This window comes from Macaca mulatta, chromosome 8 (genome assembly GCF_049350105.2).
Source record: "Macaca mulatta isolate MMU2019108-1 chromosome 8, T2T-MMU8v2.0, whole genome shotgun sequence".
NCBI classification, from domain to species: Eukaryota; Metazoa; Chordata; class Mammalia; order Primates; family Cercopithecidae; genus Macaca; species Macaca mulatta.
The window spans coordinates 9,716,789-9,732,500 of record NC_133413.1 but is presented as its reverse complement, the minus strand read 5'-3'; the positions used below and the strand labels follow the sequence as shown (position 1 = coordinate 9,732,500).

The following is a 15,712-nucleotide window of genomic DNA, read 5'->3' as shown; positions in this document are numbered from 1 at the left end:
CCCCTTCCATCCCAGGTGGAAACATGGTGGCTGCCATTGAGGTCACTTGCTCTCTTTTTAAAGAACCAAAGTGGGTGACCACGTGCTATTGGTGTCCATATCCTCTTTCTGTGCTGCAGATGCCGTGTCTGCACTCACCTGGCCATGTGTCCTGGTGTGTGGTAATGGCTCCCACCATGCCAGGCCGCCCCGCCTTTCCAGGCCCCGCAGTGAGGGCTTGAGGGAAGGACAGCAGGAGCAGGGGTAGGGGTGAGGATGGAGGGTAGGGGCCACCGGCCGTGGCCTCCCAAAGCTGTGCATGGCTTTTCCCACAGGGGCCAAGTTCCCCATCAAGTGGACAGCCCCAGAAGCCATCCACTTCGGGGTCTTCACCATCAAAGCAGACGTGTGGTCGTTTGGAGTCCTCCTGATGGAAGTTGTCACTTATGGGCGGGTACCATACCCAGGTAGGCGGCTCACCCCGCAGCTCTCACGGCTCCCTGTTTTCCCGGCCGGCCCTGGCGGCAGGTCACCTGTCCTTGGTGCCTGTGGCTGCCCCGTTCTTTTCAGAGTGAGTCCCAGGGCAAGGACGGAGACCCAGGCATGGAATCTGGGGTGGAGCTCTGCCCCCTGCATCACTATTGCTCTGGGCCACAGGGCTGCATCGCCTTCCTCCAGCAGAGGTCAGATGAGTCCCACAAACTGGAATCAAGACAAAGGCACATCTGAACTCAAGTTTACTCCCAATGGCTTGTTCTCAGCTGAGGACAGGTTGTGCCCACCGTGGCATTGCACCCATAGCGGATCCCCAAAGCCCCATTCTGTGTGAGCAGAGTCGTGGACGCCAGCCCCCAGCCCCAATCGAAGGGCTCCGGCCGCGTGGCCCCTGCAGCTGGGCAGGCTCCGGGTCACCTGCTGCTGCGTGCACCTGGCAGCTGCCCATGCGTGGTAGGCTTGGCTGTGCCCCTGGTGGTCACAGGTAATCAAGAGGGGGAGGGTCCCATCTGCAGAGGACCTGCCCCCGCACTCAGGAGAAAATCGACAGCCTCATTTCTAGGCGTTCCCCAGGCAATAAAAAGTAAATAAAGGGTTGTTTAGAGGCTGGGCGGCCGGGCAACCCACGAAGCTGGAGAGGCGGTCTGGGCCTGTAGGTACTGCTGTCCCCTGCCTGGGCCCACTGTGCCCCGCGGGCCGCTCAGGTCGCCCCACCACCAAGGACCCCCGCCCCTCACCCGCGCTCGCGGTCCCCTCTGCCGCAGGGATGAGCAACCCCGAGGTCATCCGCAACCTGGAGCGCGGCTACCGCATGCCGCGCCCCGAAACCTGCCCGCCCGAGCTGTACCGCGGCGTCATCGCCGAGTGCTGGCGCAGCCGGCCCGAGGAGCGGCCCACCTTCGAGTTCCTGCAGTCGGTGCTGGAGGACTTCTACACGGCCACCGAGCGGCAGTACGAGCTGCAGCCCTAGCCAGCCGCGCCCGCCTGTGCCCCATGCCCACCTCTGCGCGGACGACCCCGACTCCCGTGCCAGCCCAGACTGGCCGCGAAGGCGAGGGGGTCGGCTGTGCCCATTTCTCAGACCCGGAAGCCAGCGGGCAGAGGCAGCTTCGCAGAGGGTACCCGGACGGACTCCTTCACCGACTGTGTGCCCTCGGCGAGTTACGCGGCCTCTCTGTGCCGCCTCATTTGTAAAGAGGGCTGTAATAGTGACCTCGCACGGTCACCCGGAGTACTAAGCCCCAGTAAGGTGTTCAGGACTAGTAAGCCACTGACATCACGTAAGCCCCCCGTGCTGGGCCCTGACCGAGGAGTCGCCGCCTCTGGTCGCGTGCCCGCCGCTGCGCCCTGCTGGGACCCCGCCCTGCCCCGCTGCAGAAGCCAGACTGGGTCCCCCGGCTCCGGCACTGCGGGGCTTTTCCGCAATAAAGTCACGAACGTTCGAGCTTTTCCGTGTCGTTACCTGTGACAAGCTGAACATCGCGTGCAGGACGAGCACCGGGCGCAAGCGAGGCACGGTCGGGGAGTCCCGCGTGGCCCAGGCTCCGGGCGGTCGAGCGGGGCCAGCAGGGGGCGCTGTGGCCTCATAAATCCCTGGCTCGGGCCCGCGCCGGGGGCCCTGCGCCTGGCAAAGCCAGGGGCTGATGCTGGGAGCCGGCGCTTTGGGGACGGCTAGGACAAGAGCTCAGCTCCCGAGGCTCCGGCTCCGAGTCCTCAGGCCAGGTGCATAAACAAGGGTCGGGTGACGATGGGGCATAAAAGCGAGGAACGCTGGTGGCTCCCACTGCACGGGGCCTCTTAGCATGTTTTTGTTTTTGTTTTTACGAGACAGAATTTTTTTTTTTTTTTTAGCAGTTAGGTTTACAGAAAAAAAAAAAAAGTAGGAAGTAAGTAGACAGTCTCCATATCTCGCCCATTTCCCCTATTACTGACATCGCGCAATGGTGGTGCGTTTGTTAACATTCATGAACCAATAGTGATAAAATATCATTAACCAAAGCCCACCTTTTTCATCCAGGTTCTCGCTGCCTGTTGTACATGCTGTGGGTGTAGACGAAAGGTGCAGAGACTTGAACCTACCGTTCTGGGTCCCCCATTCGAAAGACCCCTGGCTCCACCTGTGCACCCCCTTCCTTCCCCTTGAACCCTTGGCACCCAGCTTGTCAGTGTTGACTCCTCTGACTGTGAGAACACCCCGAGGTAGGACTATAGCCACGCCGAGTACAGAGGTGGAAACCAAGGCACAAAGTGCTCACACGCACAGCTCATAAGCGGCAGGATGGGGGTGTAGCGGGGGGAAGCTGCAGGATGGGGGTGTAGGTTGGGGGAAGCTGCAGGCCTGGGCAGCAGAGGATGAGAGTGGGGCCTTGATGGAAGAACCCCTGGAGAGGGGGCAGTCGCTGTAGGGGTGCTGGGTGAGAGCCACCAGTTTACATAGCGTGATCACCTATGGGCTGTGGATTCTCCAGCAGCCTGGGGTGGGAGCACCACCATTGCTACCACAAAGCTGTTTCTGCAGATGAGGAAACAGACAGACTCCATGCCACCAGGTTCCTCTCAGCCAGTTCTTGGCCCTCACAGCCCCCACTGGCCGTGGGCAAGCACTGGGTGGGAGCACAGCACTTTAGGGAGGAGGTCTGCAAGGGCAGGCGGGGACAGGCCTGGGGCCTCACTGAGGAGCCCAGGGAGACAGGTGTCCGGCAGCTGCTCCAGGATGCTGGAGGCGGAGGAACCTCGAGGTGGAACTCTGTTGTCCCAGACAGTGGGGGCTGCAGAAATTGTGGGTCCTGACCTCCTCCAGGACCTGGTCACGCCAGGGTACTGGAAGGAGGAAACTGCCTGACCGAGAACCTGGTGCTAGGGGGCGTGATTGGTGGGGGTAAACAGGAACGTGGGACAACAGGGTCAGTGGGGACTCCTGCCAGTGGGGGCCACTGGGACTCAAGAATGGGAGGGCCAGGCTGACCTGCTGGAGCTCCTGTGGGGTGGGGCTGAGGAGGGAGTTAAGATCACAGGATGAGGATGAGCCTTGCTTCCCCTCATGAGCAGGGACCATAGGCCAGGGCGCCACCTCCCAGGCCCCCACAACCCCTCTGAAGTGGCTGCCATGACTTGGGAGCTGTCCTTGAGCTGCAAGGCTTGAGACTGTCTCCTCACCTCCCTGGACCCCACAGTCATCCCATAAAGATGAACGAGTCGCCCAGTGCTTCACCGACGTCACCTCAGGTTTTTGGTTTAAAATGCAGGCTGGGCGCGGTGGTTCATGCCTGTAATCCCAGCACTTTGGGAAGCCAAGGCAGGCGAATCACCTGAAGTCAGGAGTTCGAGACCAGCCTGGCCAACATGGTGAAACCCTGTGTCTACTAAAAATACAATAATTAGCTGGGTGTGGTGGCGGCTGCCTGTAATCCCAGCTACTTAGGAGGCTGAGGCAGGAGAATCGCTTGAACCTGGGAGCCGGAGTTTGCAGTAAACTGAGATCATGCCATTGCACTCCAGCCTGGGCGACAAGAGCGAAACTCAGTCTCAAAAAACAAAAATAAAAATAATAAAATAAAATGCAAGTCCTTCAGCCTCTCCCTCTCCCACAGAGATTCTGATTCAGTGGGTTGAAGTCTGGATCTGGAAACGTCCTCTTTTATAAGCACCCTGAGTGATTCCTGTGCAAGCATTTCCAGCTTGGACCAGCAGCTCTCAGCCCCGGCTACTCACTAGGATCACCTGGGATAGAAGGGGTGGGGCAGCACATTAAAAAGTCCCAGTGCCAGGGTTCCAGGTGAGCATACTTTATCCAGGGCCTCTGCATACTTTAAACATCTCAGCTGGTGCTAATGTCTACCCCGGATTGGGAACCACTGGGCATGGTGTGAGCTTGGAAGTGCTGCATCCCAGTAGGGCTGGCTCCAAGCACCTGGGGGCCAGGCTGATGTTCAGGTCCTGAAACTGCAGGACCAGCAGATGCCTGTGGCTTTTTCCAGCTCTGGCATGCAAGTGACAACCTGCGGAAATTAGAAAAGAAACTCAGAAGACCAGCACATGCTCCAAGGCATGTTCTCAGGCAAAGTGGACAACCGCCTCTCCTCCGGCTTGGTTTTCCTGGGAAAGGTGAGGCTGGGAAGTAGCTTGAAGGACAAGGGAGAGTTTCTCCTCTAGGGGGCGCACTTGCTCGAGGGGTGCCCGGAGCTGAACCTGTGTCCTGGTGTGTTCTTGTTCCGGACATAAACACGTCAATAAAGGATGAGGAGCCCAGTCAATTCCCAGCCAGAAAGTGAAATGTGAGAGTGTGTGGGGGAAGAGAGATGGAGAGAGGAGGCAGAGGGCGCACGAATGGACTAAAGCATCATTTCCTGCTCTGGGACTTTGCCTTCCTGGGGGAGGGAGGGTATTTCATGGCGTGGAGTCTGCCTTCTCGCAACCATAAATTTGCATACATGAGGACACTGCCAGAGGGCCCATGCCTGAGCCGTCTGGGGCATATGATTGCTGTCCTGACACCCAGAGCTCTGGTGAGGGGGGCAGCCCAGGTCTAGGGAACTCAGACCTCTCCTTGCCTGTGAAGGAGCTGGTGGCTTTCCCTCTCCCTCCATTCCTCCATTCCTCCATTCCAGAGCCAGGACACACCCACAGTGTTGCTATGAAGTGAGCAACAGCAGGGTCTCTGAGTCAGACAGACCTTTCAAAATCAGGCACTTGCTCTCCCGGGATGTTTGCTCTCAGGGACTTTGCTTCATTTCTCTGAGCCTCAGTTTCCTCATCTGTGCAATGGGCACAATGCTGACACCTGCATCATAGGCTTGCTGCGAGGTTTACACAAAGCAGCACACAGGAGGCATTTACCAGAGTGCCTGTCCTATGCTGAATACTCAGAAATGTTAGCTCTCATTAGTGCTATAATAACCCCCAAAGAAGGGCCTCCAGAGACCCTGATCCCAGCTAAGTCCTCTTAGCCAGTCTTCCCTGGCCTCTGCCATACCTCCCCTGCCTCAGGCTTCTAACTCTGCCTTCAGAGCTTTGCTCTCTTTGCTGCTGTGATCTGTTTTGTCTATAGTAGTGGCCCCTTATCTAAGGTTTCAGTTACCAGCAGTCAACTGTGGTCCCAAAATATTACATACAATAAGATATTTTGAGAAAGAGAGAGAGATGGAGGCCACATTCACAGAACTTTTATTCTAGTATATTGTTACAATTTTCTGTTTTATTATTATTGTTGTTAATTTCTTACTGTGCCTAATTCATAAATTAAACTGTATCATAGAGATGCGTGTATAGGAAAAACACAGTATATATAGGTTCGGTACTATCTGCAGTTCGGAGCATCTAGATAGTATGGGGGTCCTGGAACGTATTCCGTGTGGACAGAGGGGACTCCTGTACTTTCATGCTCTTCCCACCCACGGGGCAGAACTTCCAAAGGAGCACACAGGGTCAGAAGCCAAGGACCTAGGCAGCCTGGCACTCTCCAGCTATGTGACTTTGCGTGAGTGACTCCATTCTTCTGAACCCTGATTTCCTTGTCTATAAACAGAGGGCAGTGAGGCCTCCCTTGCAGAGTTGCTTTAAGGATTTAAGGAGTGTTTTGGAAATGGAATAGTGTATTCGTTTGCTAGGGCTACTGGAACAAATACTACGGGCGAGGGTCTGTAAAAAGCTTAAACAAAAGTTGATTGCCTCACAGTTCTGGAGGCTGGAAGTCTAAGATCAAGGCACCGGCAGGGTTGGTTTCTCCTGAGGCCTCTCTCCTGGGCTCATAGATGGCCACGTTCTCCCTGTGTCCTCATGTGATCGTCCCTCTGTGTGTGTCTGTGTCCTTGTCGCCTCTTCTTACAAGAACAGCAGTTATATTGGACTAGGGCCCACCCATACGACCTCATTTTACTCATCAATTTTTAAAGAGAATATCTCCAAATACTGTCACATTCTGAGGCAGTGGGGTTAGGGCTTCAACACAGGAATGTGGAGAGGAGGAGATACAGTTCAGCCCTTGAACCATAACACATAGACATACGCGTTATTTCTGCTTTTGTATCTTTCACTCTACCTGCCCTGTGGTAGGTATCAATGTATTCTTGTGACTCATTGATTAGTTTCAAAATCAAGAATATTTGGTGTGAATAAATGTCCCATCTACAAATAAGAAAGACCTAAAGCTAAGCTGGAACACCAGTGGAGCAGCCGTAAGCAAATTCACATATGAAAATCCAGATTTCCTCCAAAGATAAAACTGCCTTTAATGAAATATTTTATAAAAGGTTCCACCATGTATTCCATTAGATACTAAAAACCAGGACTCAAGTTTCCCCAGGCCTCATGATGTCATTTCTGTTTTTTTTTTTTTAAGGTAGTAAAATACATACACGTAACATAAAATTTACCAGCATAGACATTTGCTGAGTGTTCCATGCACTGTTACATTCACACGGCTGTGTGGCCGCCGCACCACCGTAACCAGGACTTTCTCATCTTCCCAAACCGAAGCTCTGTCTCCATTAAATGCTAACTCCCCATTCCTTCCCGCCCCCAGCCTGGCACCCCCACTCTACTTTCCGTCTCTATGAATTTCATTCTCTAGGGACCTCAAGAATCTGACAGTATTTATCCTTTTGTGACTGGGTCATTGCGCTTATCATAGTGTCTTTAAGGTTCATCTATGTCATGTCAGTTTCCTGCCTTTCTGAGGGTGAATAAGACTCCCCGTTAAGGATACACCACGTTTTGCATGTCCATTCGTCAGTCGATGGACACTTGAGTCGCTTTTTTTGATGGGCTTGCAGAGTCACCCGAGTTAAAAGTTGAAACTTGATACCAAGGTCTCTTTAGACAGCTAAAGAGACCTTCATACTCAGTCAACGTGTTTTGAGTGTAAAATGCCAATGATTGAGCAATCCCAAGAGGTAGCCTTCTGACCCTCATTTTACAGATGAGGAAGCTAGGGCCCAGAGAGGGTAAGTAACTGCCCCAGGCCACACAGCTGATAAATGGCAGAGTAGGGACCCACTGCTCCCAGCCTTTCTTCCAGAATGGCATGGTCACCGCCCTCCACATTTTACAAAGGGGTTTTCTGTGCCTTGCCCTGGGGGCTCCTCACAGCAGCCTCTTGGAGGTGTGACATCTTCATTCTGTTCAGTCTGGACAGACGAAAGGCAGAGATGCTGAGCCTGTCACCCACATCACATCCCTAGAAATGATGGGGGGCAGACCTTGAATCCTGAGCTCAGCTCCATGGCCAGCACTTGAGGGGCCCCAAAGGGCGGTGAGATTAAACGTGCTCTTGAGCACTTGAGGAACAGGGCAGACATAACCCACAGGGCCTGTCCAGTGGCCCTCAGGGGGCAATCCTTTTAATAAGGTTAAGCAAACTGCTGAGAGGATGACAGGAAGGTTCGTGAAAGCCTGGTGGAAAAGATTCCAGGAAGAAAAACATCTGGTGCGGATGGGGCCACCAGGCTTAATGGATCCTCATTCTCGTCTCAGTATGGCAGCCCCTGGAGGGATGAAGTGGCCAGTCCCCGTACAGGAGGCCAGGCACTCTACTGATGATTCAGAGAGAGGCGGCTCCACCTGACATCAGCCAGAGACCGAAAAATAGCCCTGGTCATGGGGAGAAGTTAAAATTTGTGGGTATGCACAGAAAATTTCCAGCTAGCACCGTGGGGACTTCATGGCCTCTCAGGCTTCACTTGACCCTGAAGAGACAGCAGACCCCCACTCCCAGGGAGCTCTGCCAGGCACCCTGTTTCATGGAAGCAAGGGCCTCCCCATGCCCACAGACGCAGACGGTGATGTCGGTTCCCCTGCAGCCACGCCGCCAAGCTGTGTGACGTGCTGGGGACTATGCTCATGCTGCGGGTGCGTGGTCCTACTGAGCCAGCACGACCGCCCTTAGGAGAGGATTGTTACTGGTCCCATTTTATAGATGAAGAAATGGAGCCTCCAAAAATTGAGGTCATCTGCCAAGCCCACGCAGCTGGGACACAAGCCCCGGTCAGCCTGGCCTCCTCCCGGGCCTCAGCAGAGCCGCCTCCAGCCAGAGCTTCTTGGGAGGGGCGGGGAACAAGGCTCTGAGGCTGCAGGTCACACAGGGAGCAAGAACCAGAGCTGGAGCTGGCCCCAGACGCCACCAGGCTTGTGCCCCACCCACACCCCTCTGGCCTGGCCCCCTTGCCAGTTGCAGGTCATGTTGTAGGAGAGCGGGCTTTGGAGGAGTCAGGTAGGGCTCACTTCACCTCTTGGCTCTGCCTGCTATGGGTTATGGGATTCTTGGCAAATTATGTAACCTCTCTGAGCCTCAGTTTCATTACTTTTAAAATGGACATAAGCATACCTGTCTCAAAGGAAAGCTGGGGATGAACTAAGATAATGTACACAAAGCTTTGGCCACAATGGGGTGCACACAGCAGGATGTCAATATATGCACACTCCCTTTCCCCATACACCCTTGACAGCAGAGGCCCAGGCCAGGCAGCACCTTCCCTGGGGGCACCTGGGAGCCCGGCCTGCCAGTCCCCTGGTCCCCCTGCCCACCCTGGTCCCATCCTCCTCCATTTCCAATCAGCAGCTTGGCCCCTGGGCCACCAGGCCCCTGTGGGCTGCAGAGTCTGACAGGGGCTGATGGGAGCCAGCCCCAAGGGGTTTGAAGGCTGATTACCGAGGACTGATGAGGTGAAGAGGGACTGCTGCCCAGAGCTGACAGCCTTGCCTGGGAGGAAGGACAGGCAGGAGGGCAAGGAGAACACTCCCGTCTCAGCCTGACATCTCTGGAAGGGCGAGGGGTCCATCTAGGGGCATCTCTGTGGGTGCCTTCCTTTCTGTGCCAAGGTCACGCCACTACTCTTGGTTAAAATTAGCCTCCTGCTCACTGCTGTGGACCGAGTGGCCTTTCCCCATAACCAATAGGACCTGGTCTTGCACAGGCAGGGCTGGGCTACATGCCCTCGGCTCTCCAAAGAGCAGATAGAGTACATGCCCGGCGCCTTGGAGGCTGGAGCAGGGTGGGTGTGTGCATGCACATGTGTACGTATGCCTGTGGTGGGCATGACTACACATGTAACTAACCAAAGCAAGGAAACAGTTGTGGAATTGTGCAAGCATTTCATCATTAGCATCATTCCTAGGTTGTATTGTTTCTTACCTCCAAGGCTCCCATGTAATGGCTGATGGCCTCAGCTTACTCATTTCTAGCCCCAAGTATTAAACACTTGGCCCAACTCCACCCACACATCACCCCTGAGATTAAGAAAAGTGTGCAGTACCCCTGCATCCCAGGAGCTGGTACACAGAACGTGCTCTCAAAGGATATTTGTCAAATACACAAAGGAATGGGGACAAGTCACTATCTTATTCTTTGTCCACATCCCATACCTCGTAACATCTTAATCCAAAACTACATGCTCAGTCAGGGCTCAGGCAAGGATAGTTTGACCTGGAAGAAAAGCCAGCTGAGGTTGAAAGGAAGAGAAGCACAGTGGTCAAGCCTCTGAGGCCAGATGGATGTGGGCTCAAGTCCTGCCCAGCCACATGGCCCTCTGCAAGCAGTCACCTCCCTGAGCCTGTTTCCTCACTTGTCAAGCACGTTTGCTAAGCGGCAGCCTCACCCGGAGTGGATGAGGCAGTGCCTCTCCGGTGCTCAGCAGAGTGCCTGGCACAGTTAGTTAGGTCTACAACAGAAGGAAGTTGTTAGTATTTTTACTGGATGTCAGCGAAAAAAAGAACATGTGGATTAAACACTCAGAAACAGAGGATAGCATTGTTGCTAATCCTGTGGAGGGAAACCTGATGAAGGACATTGTGAACAAAGTTAAAGCAAGTGTCAGGCAGGAAGACAATATTTGCAGTGCCTCCATGACAAAGCATTAGTGCAAAGAAAACTGAAGAAGTTCTTCCTGTTTCTAAACAACCCAAAGACAAATGAACCAACATTTAGAATGGGCACTGCACAGAAAGAGAACTAGAACAACTAATAAATAAAGCAAACAGTGCCCAGCCACACCAGTCCACGGGAAAATGCAATTGAAATAGTGGTGCCAGATACTTTTGCCATCAGGTGGCAAAATGGCAATACTGCTAACATCCAATAATACTGGTAAAGATATGGAAAACTGTTACTCTCATAAAGGTTAATGGCAGTGTAATTCGATAAAGCCTTTTGGGGAAGCACTTTTGGCTTCCAAAATGTTGACGCGTACACACACTGATGAAGCTACTGCATTTCTAGAAAACTATCCTACAGTAAGATATGCCCTTATTCCCAAAGATAAACGTACGATATTCTTTACTGCAACTTGTTTGTAATCACAATGGGAACAACTTAATGATACAACAAGAGGGTAGCTGAAGGAAATTGGGCACATCTTTTTTTCTTTTTTTAATTGTCCGAAGGGCCAGCTAGAAGGGCATAATTATTTTATAAACTACTATTCTGCCATTAAAATGAATGGGCAGTCCAGGGATAGTGGCTCATGCCTATAATCCCAGCACTTTGGGAGGCCGAGGTAGGAGGATCTCTTGAAGCCAGAAGTTTGAGGCCAGCCCCTGGAAAACATAGCAAGACCCTGTCTCTACAGAAAATATTAAAAAAAAAAAAAACTTAAAAAAATGAATGGGCACGTGCATAGATTCTGATTTTGACACAAGGCCAAGACTATCAAATGAGGGGAAAGGGGTACAGAAAAACACATATAGCATGATGTACGCACACACACACACACACACAATTTTATGTTCATCACACACACGCGTATTTGTGTAAACGTGCAGCAAAGGGATCCCAGTGATACAAACCAAAGAGAGCCCCATGACCTCCGGGGAGGGAGCGGCTGGGGCTGTCAGCGCAGAGGGATAAGGAAGGGCGCTGGCATTTTACCCACATTGCTTGGGTCTTCTGTAGTGAGAGTGCATTAATGCATTTGGAGAAGAAAAAAGCCAGGCCGGCAGGCAGTGATGGATGGTCCGGTGCAATTGTGCCTGGTGGCAGAGAATGGATGACGCGACCCCTGGGGTTGGGTCCCGCCCTGGGGCTCTAGCGGCCCCCTCTGGCCCCATCCCTGCCCACTTCCTCTCCCGATAGCGCCTTCCCCCAGGTTATCAGCGGGGAGGCCACCCCACACCACACTGCCTTCCCTGTGCCCGCCGCGGAGCCCTCAGAACAGTCCATCACCGCTTATCGTCCCTGTCCCTGCGCCAGAGAGGCTGCTGGGGGGTCCAGGCCATGCACCCACCAGCCAAGAGGACTGGCCCCTCCCCTCCACCCAGGCCAGCATCCTAATTTGGGGGAGGAGACTTCCGGCCACTAGGGACAACTCCGTGGCTATGACATCCCAAGGAGAGCATTCTTCAGACGCCCTCACTTCCTACAATAACAGTCACGGCGCCTGGCATCGATGGCTGCCTACTAGGGCCAGACACTGTGCCAGGCAAGGGACATGCTTTTTGTTCCTTTTCATCTTTTTTTTTTTTTTTTTTTTTTTTGAGACAGGGTTTCAGTCTTGTTGCCCAAGCTGTAGTGCAGTGGCGGAATCTCAGCTCACTATAACCTCCACCTCCCGGGTTCAAGTGATTCTTCTGCCTCAGCCTCCTGAGTAGCTGGGATTACAGGTGCTCACCACCATGCCCGGCAAATTTTTGTATTTTTAGTAGAGACAGGGTTTCACCATGTTGGCCAGGCTGCTCTCGAACTCCTGACCTCAGGTGATCTGCCCACTTTGGCCTCCCAAAGTGCTGGGATTACAAGCATGAGCCACTGTGCCCGACTCCTTTTCATCTTTACACAATCCTAACTAACTTCAGAGATGGGGAAACACTCAGAGATAGTAAGTGACCCAGGTCACCAGAAAATACACAGCAGAACCAGGACCAGGTCACCAGAACCCAGGTTTGTGCTGTGACTGCAAACACAAGGACAGGCCACTGCAGAGTCTTCTGCCCGGAAAGCAGGGGTCCCGGTGAACCTAGTTAGTACCACCCTGGCTCTCCCACAGTGTCCCTCGTGATAAGTGGTGACACACTCTGCCCGCTTATCCTTGGCAGTGAGCGAGGGACCATCTCCATTGCGGGTGGTGAGAAGTGGTGCCCACAAAGGCATCACTAACTTGAGCCCAGTCACAGAATGGGATTCTTCCTGGCTTTCCTGGCAGTGGGTCGGGTGGAAAGAGCCCTTTATGGAAACAGCCCTGGCAGGGTCCACGGCCTCTGGAGCTCGGCTGTGCAGTTTCCCAGCCTCACTTTTCTCCTCTGTAAAGAAGGTACAGCAAAAGTACCAACGGGAGTAAAGGAGACGTCAAATGTATACCAAGCCCTGAGATGCCAAGTACATGTAAACCAAGCACCTGGAACTCAGCCGGCCCCAGTGCCAGGAGCCGGGCACTGTCGTCATGGAAACCAAGCACCTCGAACCCAGGAAGCCCCAGTGCCAGGAACTGGGTACTGTCATCATGGAAACCAAGCACCTCGAACCCAGGAAGCCCCAGTGCCAGGAACTGGGTACTGTCGTCATGGAAACCAAGCACCTAGAACCCAGCCAGCCCCAGTGCCAGGAACTGGGTACTGTTGTCGTCAGTATCAGAGTCAGCCTCCCCGGACCTTGGCTTCCTCATCATTAAGAGGAGAGGTTAGAAGCCCTGTTAGGCCTCTTCCTACTTTGTCTGTAACTCTGAAAAACCAAGGTGGAGTTTCTTTGGCACACTCTTTGAGGAAACAGGATTTGCCAAACCAATGCACCTGAGTAAGGAAGAAAAACCTTGTAAAGGCTTCCACGAACCTCCAAAAACCTACTGGATGTGCTTACCACTAATCCCTTTTAAAGCAATTCCCTGACAATACTCTGCTAATCTTTCCCGAACTCCTTCATATCCTTAAAACGAGCAGGACAGTCTTACTTTTCAAATACTCACCTTTGCAAGAGTCTAGTCTGTGAGTCCAGGCTCACCTGAAGTCTGAGATTTTGGGAGCTTTGGAGAATTCCGGATAAAATCCCTCACTGAACTTAGACAGCAGGAATCTCCAATCTTTGGAGAAGTCTCCTCAGTTTTCAGAGACTGGGCATCTGTTCCTAGCTCCCTCCTGGACTCTGATGCCATTGATGAGTGCAGGAAGCTTTTCCAGGCCTCAACACAGAAAGAACCCTTAGACCCTCAGAGCTGGAGGCGTGCAGAGAGGTCTCTGCCTGGGCTCAACCTCTGTGATTTCTGGCAAGTTACTGAAATTCTCTGTGCCTCAGGTTTCTCTTATGAAAATTATAACAGTTTTATCTCCGTGGGTTATGGTGAATACCTAGGGCAGGACCTGGCGCTTAGAAAGCTCTCATCCAGTGTCCCCTAACTCTTGGAGACAATGAGCAAGACTTAGAGGAGCTGATTGGGGGAACTTCACCACTTCCTTGGTTCTCCTGGAGACGCTGCTCTATTCCGTCTGGATCATTTCCCAGGGCAGGTAAAAGTGGTGGGACCCCTCCCCAGGAGGCCAGAAAAGACACAAAGATGGATGTGTGTGTTTCCCCGGAGTGGGTGTGTCCTGGGGAGGGTGGGTGGCTCATAGGGAGAGGGGCGTCATGAAGGCGGGTGGCTATGGGAGTGGTGGTACCATGAGGGTGGGGGTTATGGGAAGCACTGTGGAAGTGTGGGTGTGTTATAAGAAGTGGGGTTTCAGAGGGCTGGGTGGCTATGGGGGTCTGTCCAAGAGGGATAGGACTAGAGCAGAGGGTAGCAATCTTCCAAGCCCAGAGCACCCCCAACCCAGCAAGCCTAAACAAGTGTGTGGGGCCTCTGGCAAAGTAATAGCCATGCAGACGGGCAGAAGAGATGGAGCAGGCCAAGTGCTGGATGGAGAGAGGCGAACATGGCCACCGCAGTGGCTGGCAGTGGCCTAGGCACCTCAAGGGCCCAGCAGTGGAGCTGGGGTAGGGATGGCTGATTCTGAAGCGTTCTGTTCTGGCCGTGCATCTTCAGGGAGACTTTCTGAGCTGAATGTGGTTCTCGGTGATTCCAACTCATTCCCCACAGACTTACCCAGCACTGAGCACAGGCCTGGAGGGAGACACTTCACTTAGATCCTTTCACTGGATGGTATGATAACACTGTGGGAAGGTACAAATGAGGAAACCAAGGCTCAGGGAAGTCGCGTGAATTGCCCCAGATCACAAGGCTTTTGATCTCCTGTCCAGTGTCCTTTCTGCGTTCCTCCATTGGCGAGGTTTGCCGACAGGGTGGGCCCAGCTACTCCCAGCACGGCTGGCCCTGGAGAGTGCTTTGCAGGGACAGAGTCAGCCCCATGAGAAAGGACTTGGCATACAGTAGGATTTAAGGGTTCCAATCAGGGCTTTCCAGCAAATTCTGTTGGGCCAGTGTGGCCTTCTCAAGTATTAGGTTGGACCATATGTAACTGCAATTTTGTAAATCAAAAATCGTTAAATATTAGCAATTTCATACAGTTCACCCTAACAGTGTTTGGGGGGAAAAGTCCACGAAATGCATGACATGCCCTTTTCTTGCAGTATGAGACAGGGCTTCATCAAAAAGGCCAGGCCTGTGGATGGAGGCAGGGGCCTGAGGGAAATGACCTCTGTGCAACTAAGGATGCTATGCTTCGTTCCTTGAGCTGAATTGCAATTGTGCCCAGCCTTCCTGGGACAAGGGCAGGAACTCAGGACTTACTACAACCACCGCCACCCCACCCTGGGAAGGCCATGCGTGGTCTTGGACAAGTTCCCTCCCATGTGGCTGGATGAGCCCTCAGGCGACAGCTGGGTTCTGTCGAGGAAGCCACATTAGGGGACGGGACTGGGATGGGATGGGTGGTGGGCCCTCTACCCACCGACCATGAAATGCTCCACCCTCTTCCCCATCGGTGTTCTGAGTCCCTGTGTCACACCGGCATTCCCACTGCAGATGCAGCTGGAAAGGCTCCAGTGGGGAAAGGCTCCAGTGGGAATTTCAGTGGGCAATGGAGTGAGGCAGGGCTCCAGGGGTCCCTGGACACAGCCATGCCTGGATACAGGTCCTGGATCTTCCCTTCCCCAGGGGGTAGTAACCTCAGGCATGTGGCTGACCTTCTCTACTGTGCCTCAGTTTCTACAGCTGCACAATCCGGATAGTAACAGGCCCGCCCTGCTGGGCTGTGGTGAGGACACTCAAGATGGTGTTTGTAAAGTGTTCAGTCGAGGTTGGCCAGCGTTTTTGTTGCCGTCCACTCAAGCAGCAGGCCTTCAGTACACACCCGTGTGGAGCCAGGAATGGACCAAGCCTGAGGG

The 15,712-nt window shown here is 53.5% G+C and overlaps 1 protein-coding gene across 2 annotated transcripts in view; it reads left to right on the top strand.

Moving 5' to 3' along the window:
* The window catches only part of BLK (BLK proto-oncogene, Src family tyrosine kinase), a 75,500-nt gene extending 73,907 nt beyond the window's left edge, over window positions 1–1,593 (top strand). The window contains exons 12-13 of one of the 2 annotated variants that reach the window (XM_077942975.1): window positions 315–446; window positions 1,239–1,593. In XM_077942975.1, the coding sequence (XP_077799101.1) occupies window positions 315–446; window positions 1,239–1,444 (338 nt within the window). In that variant the 3' untranslated portion in view covers window positions 1,445–1,593. Of the gene's footprint in view, window positions 1–314; window positions 954–1,238 lie in introns of those variants that run through there. The other variant, XM_077942974.1, reaches the window with a different exon arrangement.
* The last annotated feature ends 14,119 nt before the right edge of the window (window positions 1,594–15,712 follow it).